The sequence below is a fragment of the Equus asinus genome, chromosome 2 (assembly GCF_041296235.1).
Source record: "Equus asinus isolate D_3611 breed Donkey chromosome 2, EquAss-T2T_v2, whole genome shotgun sequence".
NCBI lineage: Eukaryota > Metazoa > Chordata > Mammalia > Perissodactyla > Equidae > Equus > Equus asinus.
The window spans coordinates 117,213,309-117,229,489 of record NC_091791.1 but is presented as its reverse complement, the minus strand read 5'-3'; the positions used below and the strand labels follow the sequence as shown (position 1 = coordinate 117,229,489).

General features: G+C 67.0%; 1 protein-coding gene and 6 non-coding genes across 7 annotated transcripts; all 7 read right to left on the bottom strand.

Moving 5' to 3' along the window:
• Positions 1 to 407: 407 nt before the first annotated feature.
• LOC139044686 (small nucleolar RNA SNORD116) lies at positions 408 to 500 on the bottom strand. Its single transcript, XR_011501758.1, has one exon. It is a non-coding gene; the product is annotated as a small nucleolar RNA SNORD116 (small nucleolar RNA).
• Positions 501 to 3,109: 2,609 nt separating this feature from the next.
• Positions 3,110 to 15,411, bottom strand: LOC106833248 (uncharacterized). The gene is made up of 7 exons (XM_070519549.1): positions 15,325 to 15,411; positions 15,076 to 15,162; positions 14,474 to 14,612; positions 11,738 to 11,872; positions 8,969 to 9,107; positions 6,233 to 6,367; positions 3,110 to 3,602 (listed from the first exon to the last, which is right to left on the bottom strand). Exons 1-6 carry the CDS (start codon positions 15,409 to 15,411, stop codon positions 6,238 to 6,240), a joined length of 717 nt encoding a protein of 238 aa, XP_070375650.1. The 3' UTR covers positions 3,110 to 3,602; positions 6,233 to 6,237.
• On the bottom strand, positions 3,119 to 3,212 carry LOC139044659 (small nucleolar RNA SNORD116). Its single transcript, XR_011501729.1, has one exon. It is a non-coding gene; the product is annotated as a small nucleolar RNA SNORD116 (small nucleolar RNA).
• On the bottom strand, positions 5,913 to 6,005 carry LOC139044685 (small nucleolar RNA SNORD116). The gene has a single exon (XR_011501757.1). It is a non-coding gene; the product is annotated as a small nucleolar RNA SNORD116 (small nucleolar RNA).
• On the bottom strand, positions 8,624 to 8,717 carry LOC139044658 (small nucleolar RNA SNORD116). Its single transcript, XR_011501727.1, has one exon. It is a non-coding gene; the product is annotated as a small nucleolar RNA SNORD116 (small nucleolar RNA).
• Positions 11,418 to 11,510, bottom strand: LOC139044684 (small nucleolar RNA SNORD116). Its single transcript, XR_011501756.1, has one exon. It is a non-coding gene; the product is annotated as a small nucleolar RNA SNORD116 (small nucleolar RNA).
• Positions 14,129 to 14,222, bottom strand: LOC139044657 (small nucleolar RNA SNORD116). The gene has a single exon (XR_011501726.1). It is a non-coding gene; the product is annotated as a small nucleolar RNA SNORD116 (small nucleolar RNA).
• Positions 15,412 to 16,181: the final 770 nt, after the last annotated feature.

Genomic DNA, 16,181 nt, shown 5'->3' with positions numbered 1-16,181 from the left:
AAGGCAACCACAGGCGCTGCGGCTTGCCCGGCCCAAACCGAGGCTCCGAACGGAACCCAGGGAAGACTCGGCTGTTCGGCCTCCAGACACGGACCGCCACGCCCCCCGGGGCAACGGCTCAGGCCAGAACCGGGCCAGCGCGTACTCAGCGCCAACCACGGGCCGGGCCCATGCCAACGCCACACTCTCCGACTCTAAAGACGCCCATGCGACCCGGGCGCCGTGCCAGCAGAGGCCGGCCATGCAAGCAAGTCCCTCCGAGTCGCAACCGCCCAGCTCATGCGGTCACGCTACCGGTGCAAACACGGCAGACGCCCACATGCGGAGGCCCTGGGCGGTTTCTGCGCGAGTGTCATCAAGCAGAAGCTGTCCCTCACTCCTCTCACCCCCGGAGAAGACCAGGTGCTGGACCTCAGTCTCGGCGAGAACGACGGTAGTGAGTTCTCACTCATTTTGTTCAGATTTCCAAGGAATGCATTTGAGGGAGTCATCATCGATCCGAGCACCTTCGGGGCAGCTGGCGGGGCTCGGCGGGTGAGCCCATCACCTCAGGGTCGGCCAGCGGCCCGGAGAATCCCGAGCCAAGCCCCTGAGCAAGGGCAACTGTCGACCCACCCTCAGAGCGCCAGCTCCGCACGCCCCCGGGGACCCGCGGGCTAGAAGCCCCTCAGCGCGGTCTGGGACTCCCAGGGCCAACGGCACGAACTGGGTGCAGGGGGATCCTTACCAGCCTCAGCGACCCACGGGCACGGGGCGCACCCGAAGCCACGCTTCTTGCGGGATTCCCTCGCGTCTCCGCTCCACAAACGACAGGCAGGTCTTCTCTTCTTGGGCGACGGCAAGCTTTGCTCGGAGATCCCACCTGGGAAGTGCAGAGCAATCGCACGCGCACGCCTCAGCGACCCAGCCAGGCTCTCAGGTAACCAGAGCCAGGCCAAGGGTTCCACCCCGACTCCCCGCCCCGGGGCAAGCCTTGCATCTTCTTGGCCTCTACCTCTTCCCCTCAGGTGTGACAAGAAGGCGTGTGTGACAGCACGAGCGCAGGAAGGCGCGCAGGCGGGTGCGTGTGCGTGTCTTCGGGTGCGCGGGGCCCGAGCCCCTGAAGAAGCACGTCTTCCGCACACATCCCTGGCCTCAGGCCCTGCCGCGAGACCAAGAGCTCGCGCTGGCGGCTTTGACCTCGACTCGCCCGGCGGCTCACCTCTGCCCTCTCGGCCTGCTGAAATAGCCCACAGGCTCCCTCTCTCACAGCCCCTGCCTCTGAACACCGGAACACGAGACTCCAGCAGGTTCACCCTCCGCCTGACCGTGGGCGCCCGGTGTCCCCGCACGCCGTGCCACGCGAACCGCGCCCGACGGAAACACGCCGACCACTGCTGGACCTGAACCACGTAAAGCACCTACACCACTCGAAGGCTGGCGCCGCTGGGACACGGGCTAGAGGGCAGAAGCAGCAGCCCCTCCTGATCTCCAGGGGCCAGCGCCTCTTCCTGCTGACTGAGGCTACACCCACGCCCTCAGCGGTGCCAGCGGCAGGGGAAGTGCCAGGAAGAGGTGGTCTGTGGCCACCACGACCCACGCTAAGACCCGACTGAACCTGGAGCCCACTCGCGACCAGGGACCTGGCGTTTCCACAGCTGGCCCGCTTTCTGGACCCCGGCCTTCCAGGACTCCTTCCCACCCACGCGCTGCCTTGCCCACCTCAGGCCTGCGAGGCAAGTCCCCCAAGCAGTACCTCAAACCCTACACACACGTGGCGGCCAGGGAGCCCCGGGGAGGACGGCCACGAGGGAATCTCGACTGTGCGCACGGGACTCGACCCGTCACGTTCAACGTCTGGACCCGCCCTCGGCACCTGTAACACCACAAACGACCTCACACGGCCCCAAGGATGGCTCTGTCCAGGAAGGCAAGAGGAGGCACGGAACGAGCACACACACCCCGCCCCCGCCACCCATGGAGAGGCGGACGTTTTCCAAGGCGGACGTCTGTGCGCGGCAGGGCAGCTCGGGTCACGGCCCCCGCCGTCTCTGCCAGGCCCACAGGCTTCCACGAAGAAACCTAAAGCCCTGCGACGAGGCATGAGGCGAACCGCGCCAGGAAAATCGGACCCTGCTGGAGGAACGCTTTCTCCTCGGAGACCCCGCGCCTGAGACGGCGGAGGATCCAAGGCCACGGTCGCCCAAGCAATCGAGGAGCAGCGGCGGCCGGCCGGCCGGCAGTCACGTGCCGGGCCCCTCTTCAAGGAACCGTGGACAGAACCGGCGAGCGCCACCGCTCTGGAACAAGGCCCGCCATCCGCCACAAAGGTCACCGACCACAGTGCACACCCCCGGGCCTTCAAGCCTCCAGCCTTCCCCGGCACGCACCAATCGCCAGCCCCGTCAGAGCCAGGGGACGTTCCCGACAAGCCGCTGCCAGCGCTCGGAACACAACGAGGCAGCACGTCCCACGGAAGCCCACGGCATCACACTGTGACCTGTCCTCTCCGTGCCCTTCTTCCCCCCCCAGCTCCCACGACCAGGCCGTCAGCCACCACAGTGTCTTGACCTGCGTGCCAGGCCCACAGCCCGGTCCCCGTTTGGGCACCTTGGCGTGGACTGGGCGAGCCGGAGAACTGGAGGAGCCCCAAGCTGCAGCACCAAAGCCTCACCCCTCCGGCGGCGCCCCAAACCGCGAGGGGTGCTCCAACTGCCTCACCAAGCCAAAAGGCAAGAACAGCTGACGGCCGCCCGCCTGGCCCGGGGCTCTCATCAGAAACCACGCGACCTTCCACTGCTTACTGCTCAGCTCTGAGACGCAGACCCCCGGGGCCTTCGTCCCCAGCGGGAACCAGGCCCACACAGCAACAAGGCCCTGAGCTCACGGGGCCTGTGCCAGCGCCACACTCTCCGACTTCCCAACCTAGGATGCGAGCTGCCAGCCACGGCCCTCAGCCACAGGCCGTTCAACCAAGCACCGCCGACTGACGGACACCCCCCTCACGCGGTGAGAGGAAGGACCCCCAGATGCCACGGCTCCCAAATGCGGACGCCCGGCGTGGTGCCCGTGCCCGTCCCAGTGCGCTCAAGGGGAAGCGGTCCCTCACTCCTGCCATGCCTGGGGAAGACAACGTGCCGGACCTCAGTTTCGATGAGAACGACGGTAGTGAGTTCTCACTCATTTTGTTCAGATTTTCCAAGGAATGCATGTGAGGGAGTCATCATCGATCCGAGCACGTTCTGCCAACCTGGACAAACTAACCAGGCAGGCTGGGGGGCTCCGCAGCGGGCGAGCCGATCGCCTCATGGGCGCCAGCGGCCTGGAGAATCCAGAGCCGAGCCCCGGAGCAGGGGCAGCAGTCAGTCCGCCCTCAGAGCACGACGCCGCGGGCCCCCGGGCACACGCGCACAAGAAGCCTCTAAGGCAGGTCTAGCGAAGCCCTCAGGGCGACAGGCCGAACTTGGGACAAAGCAATGCTGACCGTCCTGGGCCGTCCGAGGGCGTGGTGCGCATCCCGGGCCACACTTCCGCCGCGACTGCCTCGCACCTGCGCTCGTCACGGGACACGAAGGGTCTTCTTCTGTCGGTGGGCGGCAGCGAGCTTTGCACGGCACTTCCACCTGAGGAGTGTAGAGAAAGCACACGCGTGCTTCAGAAACGTGCCCAGCTGGTCAGAAGACAGGATCCGTGCCACAGTTCCCCCCGCGGCACCCTTGCATCTGCTTGCCCTGTACCTCTATCCCTTCGGGATGACCGAAGGCGCGTGTGATATCCCGAGGGTAGGCAGATGCGCAGGCCTGCGCACGTGTGTGTATGTGTGTGTGCGTGTGTGTGTGTGTTTGCGCGCGCGCGTGCGTGCGTGCCTGCGGGCTTCCGTGTGCGGTGGCCTCAGCACCCGGGAAAGCACGCCGTCCTCACAGATGCCTGACCTCGTGCCCTGCCACCCCACGCGGAAGCCCGGTGACTTCCCAAGGAAGGACGCCAACTCGCACCGCTAGAGGCTGCTGCAATCGGCCCCGGACTCCCTCTCTGAGCGCCACTCCTTCTGAGCAAAGGACACGGACAATCCACCTACACCCTCACCCTGACCGTGGATGTGAGGTCCACGTGGCCAGCGTGTCCCCGCGAGCTGGGCCGGGGGGAACGGCACTTGATGGTAAGGCTACCTGGCTACCGCCAGGACAACAGGGCTGACACGAGAGCCGGCACCACTCGCCCACGGGCGGCGCAACAGAAGCAGCCCGTCTGAACCTCCAGGGGCCCGACGCCTTCAGGCCGCACTCCGGTCTGGGCTATCTAAGCCAAGACGCCCTGGGCGGGCCAGCAGGGAACCCCGCTGCAACGGCTGGTCACAGCCACCGAGACCCGGGGCAAGACCCGTCTCAGACCACAGCCAATTCCCACGCAGCGACGCGGCATGTCCACCGCCTGCGGGTTGCGGGGCGCTGGCCTTCGAGGAAACGTTCAACCCCGCGGCTCCCTGCTCCAAAGGGGAAGCCCCCTCACGCCTGCACAGCAAGTCCCCCAAGGTGTAGCCTCCAACACCTCGCGCGCCAGGCGGGCAGGGAGCCTCCCGGACGGCAGCCGTCAAGGAATTAGGACTTTGCCTAAGTCGACCGCATCGCACTCAACCTATGACCCCCTCCTTCGGCCCCAGAACACCACAGACGACCTCACAGAGCACAAACGCTTCCTCCTCCTGGAAGACAAGGCAAAGAATGAAACTAGGACACCGCTCCCACACAAGGAGACGTGCTCCTCCTCCACGCTGGACGTGCGTCCGGGGCAGGGCGCCCAGGATCGCAGCACCCTCGGGTCGCTGCCACGCCCGCAGGCCTCCGCACACCGCTCTTAACCACCCCTCGCGCACGCCCCCCCCACCCCCCGCCCCCCGACGCCCCACACCGCCACCTGGCCCCGTTCCCCGGCACGCCCGGGACCACAGGAGCCCCCCCCCCCCGGGCCAGGAAGAGCGAACCTTCCTGCAGCAACGCCTTCACCTGGCAAGCGCCGGACCCGAGGGGGCGCAGGGTCAAAGAGATTGTCCGCCTCAGCAATCCGGAGCAGACGGGGCCGGTGGCCAGTCGCGGGCCTGTGGGTCTCTTCAAGGCGCTAGGACGACAAACACTGGGGGCCGAACCTCCCGGGGGCGCGACGCCGTCTACCGCACAGGTCATCTACCGCAGCCGAGCCTTCCCTGGCAGGCAACAACCGGCAGCCCCCTTGGGACCCAACGCCACCCCTGGCAAGACCGCGACGGCGGTCGCAACCCAACAAGAGGGTACGTCCTGTGCAAGCCCGTGGAACCGCACTACGGCCGCTCCCCTCCGCGCCCTTTCCTTCCTGCCCGCCCTGTCAGCCACCACACTGCCTGGACGTCAGCGCCAGGGCCACCTTTGGCCAGCTGTGTGTGGCCCGGGTGAGCAGGTGACACACAGGAGCTGCCAGCTGCAGCGCTGCGGCCTAGGGCCGCTGCCCCCGCCGCCAAAACCACGGGCCCATCACACGTCCTCACCAAGCCAGAAGGCAACCACAGGCGCTGCGGCTTGCCCGGCCCAAACCGAGGCTCCGAACGGAACCCAGGGAAGACTCGGCTGTTCGGCCTCCAGACACGGACCGCCACGCCCCCCGGGGCAACGGCTCAGGCCAGAACCGGGCCAGCGCGTACTCAGCGCCAACCACGGGCCGGGCCCATGCCAACGCCACACTCTCCGACTCTAAAGACGCCCATGCGACCCGGGCGCCGCGCCAGCAGAGGCCGGCCATGCAAGCAAGTCCCTCCGAGTCGCAACCGCCCAGCTCATGCGGTCACGCTACCGGTGGAAACACGGCAGACGCCCACATGCGGAGGCCCTGGGCGGGCTCTGCGCGAGTGTCATCAAGCAGAAGCTGTCCCTCACTCCTCTCACCCCCGGAGAAGACCAGGTGCTGGACCTCAGTCTCGGCGAGAACGACGGTAGTGAGTTCTCACTCATTTTGTTCAGATTTCCAAGGAATGCATTTGAGGGAGTCATCATCGATCCGAGCACCTTCGGGGCAGCTGGCGGGGCTCGGCGGGTGAGCCCATCACCTCAGGGTCGGCCAGCGGCCCGGAGAATCCCGAGCCAAGCCCCTGAGCAAGGGCAACTGTCGACCCACCCTCAGAGCGCCAGCTCCGCACGCCCCCGGGGACCCGCGGGCTAGAAGCCCCTCAGCGCGGTCTGGGACTCCCAGGGCCAACGGCACGAACTGGGTGCAGGGGGATCCTTACCAGCCTCAGCGACCCACGGGCACGGGGCGCACCCGAAGCCACGCTTCTTGCGGGATTCCCTCGCGTCTCCGCTCCACAAACGACAGGCAGGTCTTCTCTTCTTGGGCGACGGCAAGCTTTGCTCGGAGATCCCACCTGGGAAGTGCAGAGCAATCGCACGCGCACGCCTCAGCGACCCAGCCAGGCTCTCAGGTAACCAGAGCCAGGCCAAGGGTTCCACCCCGACTCCCCGCCCCGGGGCAAGCCTTGCATCTTCTTGGCCTCTACCTCTTCCCCTCAGGTGTGACAAGAAGGCGTGTGTGACAGCACGAGCGCAGGAAGGCGCGCAGGCGGGTGCGTGTGCGTGTCTTCGGGTGCGCGGGGCCCGAGCCCCTGAAGAAGCACGTCTTCCGCACACATCCCTGGCCTCAGGCCCTGCCGCGAGACCAAGAGCTCGCGCTGGCGGCTTTGACCTCGACTCGCCCGGCGGCTCACCTCTGCCCTCTCGGCCTGCTGAAATAGCCCACAGGCTCCCTCTCTCACAGCCCCTGCCTCTGAACACCGGAACACGAGACTCCAGCAGGTTCACCCTCCGCCTGACCGTGGGCGCCCGGTGTCCCCGCACGCCGTGCCACGCGAACCGCGCCCGACGGAAACACGCCGACCACTGCTGGACCTGAACCACGTAAAGCACCTACACCACTCGAAGGCTGGCGCCGCTGGGACACGGGCTAGAGGGCAGAAGCAGCAGCCCCTCCTGATCTCCAGGGGCCAGCGCCTCTTCCTGCTGACTGAGGCTACACCCACGCCCTCAGCGGTGCCAGCGGCAGGGGAAGTGCCAGGAAGAGGTGGTCTGTGGCCACCACGACCCACGCTAAGACCCGACTGAACCTGGAGCCCACTCGCGACCAGGGACCTGGCGTTTCCACAGCTGGCCCGCTTTCTGGACCCCGGCCTTCCAGGACTCCTTCCCACCCACGCGCTGCCTTGCCCACCTCAGGCCTGCGAGGCAAGTCCCCCAAGCAGTACCTCAAACCCTACACACACGTGGCGGCCAGGGAGCCCCGGGGAGGACGGCCACGAGGGAATCTCGACTGTGCGCACGGGACTCGACCCGTCACGTTCAACGTCTGGACCCGCCCTCGGCACCTGTAACACCACAAACGACCTCACACGGCCCCAAGGATGGCTCTGTCCAGGAAGGCAAGAGGAGGCACGGAACGAGCACACACACCCCGCCCCCGCCACCCATGGAGAGGCGGACGTTTTCCAAGGCGGACGTCTGTGCGCGGCAGGGCAGCTCGGGTCACGGCCCCCGCCGTCTCTGCCAGGCCCACAGGCTTCCACGAAGAAACCTAAAGCCCTGCGACGAGGCATGAGGCGAACCGCGCCAGGAAAATCGGACCCTGCTGGAGGAACGCTTTCTCCTCGGAGACCCCGCGCCTGAGACGGCGGAGGATCCAAGGCCACGGTCGCCCAAGCAATCGAGGAGCAGCGGCGGCCGGCCGGCCGGCAGTCACGTGCCGGGCCCCTCTTCAAGGAACCGTGGACAGAACCGGCGAGCGCCACCGCTCTGGAACAAGGCCCGCCATCCGCCACAAAGGTCACCGACCACAGTGCACACCCCCGGGCCTTCAAGCCTCCAGCCTTCCCCGGCACGCACCAATCGCCAGCCCCGTCAGAGCCAGGGGACGTTCCCGACAAGCCGCTGCCAGCGCTCGGAACACAACGAGGCAGCACGTCCCACGGAAGCCCACGGCATCACACTGTGACCTGTCCTCTCCGTGCCCTTCTTCCCCCCCCAGCTCCCACGACCAGGCCGTCAGCCACCACAGTGTCTTGACCTGCGTGCCAGGCCCACAGCCCGGTCCCCGTTTGGGCACCTTGGCGTGGACTGGGCGAGCCGGAGAACTGGAGGAGCCCCAAGCTGCAGCACCAAAGCCTCACCCCTCCGGCGGCGCCCCAAACCGCGAGGGGTGCTCCAACTGCCTCACCAAGCCAAAAGGCAAGAACAGCTGACGGCCGCCCGCCTGGCCCGGGGCTCTCATCAGAAACCACGCGACCTTCCACTGCTTACTGCTCAGCTCTGAGACGCAGACCCCCGGGGCCTTCGTCCCCAGCGGGAACCAGGCCCACACAGCAACAAGGCCCTGAGCTCACGGGGCCTGTGCCAGCGCCACACTCTCCGACTTCCCAACCTAGGATGCGAGCTGCCAGCCACGGCCCTCAGCCACAGGCCGTTCAACCAAGCACCGCCGACTGACGGACACCCCCCTCACGCGGTGAGAGGAAGGACCCCCAGATGCCACGGCTCCCAAATGCGGACGCCCGGCGTGGTGCCCGTGCCCGTCCCAGTGCGCTCAAGGGGAAGCGGTCCCTCACTCCTGCCATGCCTGGGGAAGACAACGTGCCGGACCTCAGTTTCGATGAGAACGACGGTAGTGAGTTCTCACTCATTTTGTTCAGATTTTCCAAGGAATGCATGTGAGGGAGTCATCATCGATCCGAGCACGTTCTGCCAACCTGGACAAACTAACCAGGCAGGCTGGGGGGCTCCGCAGCGGGCGAGCCGATCGCCTCATGGGCGCCAGCGGCCTGGAGAATCCAGAGCCGAGCCCCGGAGCAGGGGCAGCAGTCAGTCCGCCCTCAGAGCACGACGCCGCGGGCCCCCGGGCACACGCGCACAAGAAGCCTCTAAGGCAGGTCTAGCGAAGCCCTCAGGGCGACAGGCCGAACTTGGGACAAAGCAATGCTGACCGTCCTGGGCCGTCCGAGGGCGTGGTGCGCATCCCGGGCCACACTTCCGCCGCGACTGCCTCGCACCTGCGCTCGTCACGGGACACGAAGGGTCTTCTTCTGTCGGTGGGCGGCAGCGAGCTTTGCACGGCACTTCCACCTGAGGAGTGTAGAGAAAGCACACGCGTGCTTCAGAAACGTGCCCAGCTGGTCAGAAGACAGGATCCGTGCCACAGTTCCCCCCGCGGCACCCTTGCATCTGCTTGCCCTGTACCTCTATCCCTTCGGGATGACCGAAGGCGCGTGTGATATCCCGAGGGTAGGCAGATGCGCAGGCCTGCGCACGTGTGTGTATGTGTGTGTGCGTGTGTGTGTGTGTTTGCGCGCGCGCGTGCGTGCGTGCCTGCGGGCTTCCGTGTGCGGTGGCCTCAGCACCCGGGAAAGCACGCCGTCCTCACAGATGCCTGACCTCGTGCCCTGCCACCCCACGCGGAAGCCCGGTGACTTCCCAAGGAAGGACGCCAACTCGCACCGCTAGAGGCTGCTGCAATCGGCCCCGGACTCCCTCTCTGAGCGCCACTCCTTCTGAGCAAAGGACACGGACAATCCACCTACACCCTCACCCTGACCGTGGATGTGAGGTCCACGTGGCCAGCGTGTCCCCGCGAGCTGGGCCGGGGGGAACGGCACTTGATGGTAAGGCTACCTGGCTACCGCCAGGACAACAGGGCTGACACGAGAGCCGGCACCACTCGCCCACGGGCGGCGCAACAGAAGCAGCCCGTCTGAACCTCCAGGGGCCCGACGCCTTCAGGCCGCACTCCGGTCTGGGCTATCTAAGCCAAGACGCCCTGGGCGGGCCAGCAGGGAACCCCGCTGCAACGGCTGGTCACAGCCACCGAGACCCGGGGCAAGACCCGTCTCAGACCACAGCCAATTCCCACGCAGCGACGCGGCATGTCCACCGCCTGCGGGTTGCGGGGCGCTGGCCTTCGAGGAAACGTTCAACCCCGCGGCTCCCTGCTCCAAAGGGGAAGCCCCCTCACGCCTGCACAGCAAGTCCCCCAAGGTGTAGCCTCCAACACCTCGCGCGCCAGGCGGGCAGGGAGCCTCCCGGACGGCAGCCGTCAAGGAATTAGGACTTTGCCTAAGTCGACCGCATCGCACTCAACCTATGACCCCCTCCTTCGGCCCCAGAACACCACAGACGACCTCACAGAGCACAAACGCTTCCTCCTCCTGGAAGACAAGGCAAAGAATGAAACTAGGACACCGCTCCCACACAAGGAGACGTGCTCCTCCTCCACGCTGGACGTGCGTCCGGGGCAGGGCGCCCAGGATCGCAGCACCCTCGGGTCGCTGCCACGCCCGCAGGCCTCCGCACACCGCTCTTAACCACCCCTCGCGCACGCCCCCCCCACCCCCCGCCCCCCGACGCCCCACACCGCCACCTGGCCCCGTTCCCCGGCACGCCCGGGACCACAGGAGCCCCCCCCCCCCGGGCCAGGAAGAGCGAACCTTCCTGCAGCAACGCCTTCACCTGGCAAGCGCCGGACCCGAGGGGGCGCAGGGTCAAAGAGATTGTCCGCCTCAGCAATCCGGAGCAGACGGGGCCGGTGGCCAGTCGCGGGCCTGTGGGTCTCTTCAAGGCGCTAGGACGACAAACACTGGGGGCCGAACCTCCCGGGGGCGCGACGCCGTCTACCGCACAGGTCATCTACCGCAGCCGAGCCTTCCCTGGCAGGCAACAACCGGCAGCCCCCTTGGGACCCAACGCCACCCCTGGCAAGACCGCGACGGCGGTCGCAACCCAACAAGAGGGTACGTCCTGTGCAAGCCCGTGGAACCGCACTACGGCCGCTCCCCTCCGCGCCCTTTCCTTCCTGCCCGCCCTGTCAGCCACCACACTGCCTGGACGTCAGCGCCAGGGCCACCTTTGGCCAGCTGTGTGTGGCCCGGGTGAGCAGGTGACACACAGGAGCTGCCAGCTGCAGCGCTGCGGCCTAGGGCCGCTGCCCCCGCCGCCAAAACCACGGGCCCATCACACGTCCTCACCAAGCCAGAAGGCAACCACAGGCGCTGCGGCTTGCCCGGCCCAAACCGAGGCTCCGAACGGAACCCAGGGAAGACTCGGCTGTTCGGCCTCCAGACACGGACCGCCACGCCCCCCGGGGCAACGGCTCAGGCCAGAACCGGGCCAGCGCGTACTCAGCGCCAACCACGGGCCGGGCCCATGCCAACGCCACACTCTCCGACTCTAAAGACGCCCATGCGACCCGGGCGCCGCGCCAGCAGAGGCCGGCCATGCAAGCAAGTCCCTCCGAGTCGCAACCGCCCAGCTCATGCGGTCACGCTACCGGTGGAAACACGGCAGACGCCCACATGCGGAGGCCCTGGGCGGGCTCTGCGCGAGTGTCATCAAGCAGAAGCTGTCCCTCACTCCTCTCACCCCCGGAGAAGACCAGGTGCTGGACCTCAGTCTCGGCGAGAACGACGGTAGTGAGTTCTCACTCATTTTGTTCAGATTTCCAAGGAATGCATTTGAGGGAGTCATCATCGATCCGAGCACCTTCGGGGCAGCTGGCGGGGCTCGGCGGGTGAGCCCATCACCTCAGGGTCGGCCAGCGGCCCGGAGAATCCCGAGCCAAGCCCCTGAGCAAGGGCAACTGTCGACCCACCCTCAGAGCGCCAGCTCCGCACGCCCCCGGGGACCCGCGGGCTAGAAGCCCCTCAGCGCGGTCTGGGACTCCCAGGGCCAACGGCACGAACTGGGTGCAGGGGGATCCTTACCAGCCTCAGCGACCCACGGGCACGGGGCGCACCCGAAGCCACGCTTCTTGCGGGATTCCCTCGCGTCTCCGCTCCACAAACGACAGGCAGGTCTTCTCTTCTTGGGCGACGGCAAGCTTTGCTCGGAGATCCCACCTGGGAAGTGCAGAGCAATCGCACGCGCACGCCTCAGCGACCCAGCCAGGCTCTCAGGTAACCAGAGCCAGGCCAAGGGTTCCACCCCGACTCCCCGCCCCGGGGCAAGCCTTGCATCTTCTTGGCCTCTACCTCTTCCCCTCAGGTGTGACAAGAAGGCGTGTGTGACAGCACGAGCGCAGGAAGGCGCGCAGGCGGGTGCGTGTGCGTGTCTTCGGGTGCGCGGGGCCCGAGCCCCTGAAGAAGCACGTCTTCCGCACACATCCCTGGCCTCAGGCCCTGCCGCGAGACCAAGAGCTCGCGCTGGCGGCTTTGACCTCGACTCGCCCGGCGGCTCACCTCTGCCCTCTCGGCCTGCTGAAATAGCCCACAGGCTCCCTCTCTCACAGCCCCTGCCTCTGAACACCGGAACACGAGACTCCAGCAGGTTCACCCTCCGCCTGACCGTGGGCGCCCGGTGTCCCCGCACGCCGTGCCACGCGAACCGCGCCCGACGGAAACACGCCGACCACTGCTGGACCTGAACCACGTAAAGCACCTACACCACTCGAAGGCTGGCGCCGCTGGGACACGGGCTAGAGGGCAGAAGCAGCAGCCCCTCCTGATCTCCAGGGGCCAGCGCCTCTTCCTGCTGACTGAGGCTACACCCACGCCCTCAGCGGTGCCAGCGGCAGGGGAAGTGCCAGGAAGAGGTGGTCTGTGGCCACCACGACCCACGCTAAGACCCGACTGAACCTGGAGCCCACTCGCGACCAGGGACCTGGCGTTTCCACAGCTGGCCCGCTTTCTGGACCCCGGCCTTCCAGGACTCCTTCCCACCCACGCGCTGCCTTGCCCACCTCAGGCCTGCGAGGCAAGTCCCCCAAGCAGTACCTCAAACCCTACACACACGTGGCGGCCAGGGAGCCCCGGGGAGGACGGCCACGAGGGAATCTCGACTGTGCGCACGGGACTCGACCCGTCACGTTCAACGTCTGGACCCGCCCTCGGCACCTGTAACACCACAAACGACCTCACACGGCCCCAAGGATGGCTCTGTCCAGGAAGGCAAGAGGAGGCACGGAACGAGCACACACACCCCGCCCCCGCCACCCATGGAGAGGCGGACGTTTTCCAAGGCGGACGTCTGTGCGCGGCAGGGCAGCTCGGGTCACGGCCCCCGCCGTCTCTGCCAGGCCCACAGGCTTCCACGAAGAAACCTAAAGCCCTGCGACGAGGCATGAGGCGAACCGCGCCAGGAAAATCGGACCCTGCTGGAGGAACGCTTTCTCCTCGGAGACCCCGCGCCTGAGACGGCGGAGGATCCAAGGCCACGGTCGCCCAAGCAATCGAGGAGCAGCGGCGGCCGGCCGGCCGGCAGTCACGTGCCGGGCCCCTCTTCAAGGAACCGTGGACAGAACCGGCGAGCGCCACCGCTCTGGAACAAGGCCCGCCATCCGCCACAAAGGTCACCGACCACAGTGCACACCCCCGGGCCTTCAAGCCTCCAGCCTTCCCCGGCACGCACCAATCGCCAGCCCCGTCAGAGCCAGGGGACGTTCCCGACAAGCCGCTGCCAGCGCTCGGAACACAACGAGGCAGCACGTCCCACGGAAGCCCACGGCATCACACTGTGACCTGTCCTCTCCGTGCCCTTCTTCCCCCCCCAGCTCCCACGACCAGGCCGTCAGCCACCACAGTGTCTTGACCTGCGTGCCAGGCCCACAGCCCGGTCCCCGTTTGGGCACCTTGGCGTGGACTGGGCGAGCCGGAGAACTGGAGGAGCCCCAAGCTGCAGCACCAAAGCCTCACCACTCCGGCGGCGCCCCAAACCGCGAGGGGTGCTCCAACTGCCTCACCAAGCCAAAAGGCAAGAACAGCTGACGGCCGCCCGCCTGGCCCGGGGCTCTCATCAGAAACCACGCGACCTTCCACTGCTTACTGCTCAGCTCTGAGACGCAGACCCCCGGGGCCTTCGTCCCCAGCGGGAACCAGGCCCACACAGCAACAAGGCCCTGAGCTCACGGGGCCTGTGCCAGCGCCACACTCTCCGACTTCCCAACCTAGGATGCGAGCTGCCAGCCACGGCCCTCAGCCACAGGCCGTTCAACCAAGCACCGCCGACTGACGGACACCCCCCTCACGCGGTGAGAGGAAGGACCCCCAGATGCCACGGCTCCCAAATGCGGACGCCCGGCGTGGTGCCCGTGCCCGTCCCAGTGCGCTCAAGGGGAAGCGGTCCCTCACTCCTGCCATGCCTGGGGAAGACAACGTGCCGGACCTCAGTTTCGATGAGAACGACGGTAGTGAGTTCTCACTCATTTTGTTCAGATTTTCCAAGGAATGCATGTGAGGGAGTCATCATCGATCCGAGCACGTTCTGCCAACCTGGACAAACTAACCAGGCAGGCTGGGGGGCTCCGCAGCGGGCGAGCCGATCGCCTCATGGGTGCCAGCGGCCTGGAGAATCCAGAGCCGAGCCCCGGAGCAGGGGCAGCAGTCAGTCTGCCCTCAGAGCACGACGCCGCGGGCCCCCGGGCACACGCGCACAAGAAGCCTCTAAGGCAGGTCTAGCGAAGCCCTCAGGGCGACAGGCCGAACTTGGGACAAAGCAATGCTGACCGTCCTGGGCCGTCCGAGGGCGTGGTGCGCATCCCGGGCCACACTTCCGCCGCGACTGCCTCGCACCTGCGCTCGTCACGGGACACGAAGGGTCTTCTTCTGTCGGTGGGCGGCAGCGAGCTTTGCACGGCACTTCCACCTGAGGAGTGTAGAGAAAGCACACGCGTGCTTCAGAAACGTGCCCAGCTGGTCAGAAGACAGGATCCGTGCCACAGTTCCCCCCGCGGCACCCTTGCATCTGCTTGCCCTGTACCTCTATCCCTTCGGGATGACCGAAGGCGCGTGTGATATCCCGAGGGTAGGCAGATGCGCAGGCCTGCGCACGTGTGTGTATGTGTGTGTGCGTGTGTGTGTGTGTTTGCGCGCGCGCGTGCGTGCGTGCCTGCGGGCTTCCGTGTGCGGTGGCCTCAGCACCCGGGAAAGCACGCCGTCCTCACAGATGCCTGACCTCGTGCCCTGCCACCCCACGCGGAAGCCCGGTGACTTCCCAAGGAAGGACGCCAACTCGCACCGCTAGAGGCTGCTGCAATCGGCCCCGGACTCCCTCTCTGAGCGCCACTCCTTCTGAGCAAAGGACACGGACACTCCACCTACACCCTCACCCTGACCGTGGATGTGAGGTCCACGTGGCCAGCGTGTCCCCGCGAGCTGGGCCGGGGGGAACGGCACTTGATGGTAAGGCTACCTGGCTACCGCCAGGACAACAGGGCTGACACGAGAGCCGGCACCACTCGCCCACGGGCGGCGCAACAGAAGCAGCCCGTCTGAACCTCCAGGGGCCCGACGCCTTCAGGCCGCACTCCGGTCTGGGCTATCTAAGCCAAGACGCCCTGGGCGGGCCAGCAGGGAACCCCGCTGCAACGGCTGGTCACAGCCACCGAGACCCGGGGCAAGACCCGTCTCAGACCACAGCCAATTCCCACGCAGCGACGCGGCATGTCCACCGCCTGCGGGTTGCGGGGCGCTGGCCTTCGAGGAAACGTTCAACCCCGCGGCTCCCTGCTCCAAAGGGGAAGCCCCCTCACGCCTGCACAGCAAGTCCCCCAAGGTGTAGCCTCCAACACCTCGCGCGCCAGGCGGGCAGGGAGCCTCCCGGACGGCAGCCGTCAAGGAATTAGGACTTTGCCTAAGTCGACCGCATCGCACTCAACCTATGACCCCCTCCTTCGGCCCCAGAACACCACAGACGACCTCACAGAGCACAAACGCTTCCTCCTCCTGGAAGACAAGGCAAAGAATGAAACTAGGACACCGCTCCCACACAAGGAGACGTGCTCCTCCTCCACGCTGGACGTGCGTCCGGGGCAGGGCGCCCAGGATCGCAGCACCCTCGGGTCGCTGCCACGCCCGCAGGCCTCCGCACACCGCTCTTAACCACCCCTCGCGCACGCCCCCCCCACCCCCCGCCCCCCGACGCCCCACACCGCCACCTGGCCCCGTTCCCCGGCACGCCCGGGACCACAGGAGCCCCCCCCCCCCGGGCCAGGAAGAGCGAACCTTCCTGCAGCAACGCCTTCACCTGGCAAGCGCCGGACCCGAGGGGGCGCAGGGTCAAAGAGATTGTCCGCCTCAGCAATCCGGAGCAGACGGGGCCGGTGGCCAGTCGCGGGCCTGTGGGTCTCTTCAAGGCGCTAGGACGACAAACACTGGGGGCCGAACCTCCCGGGGGCGCGACGCCGTCTACCGCACAGGTCATCTACCGCAGCCG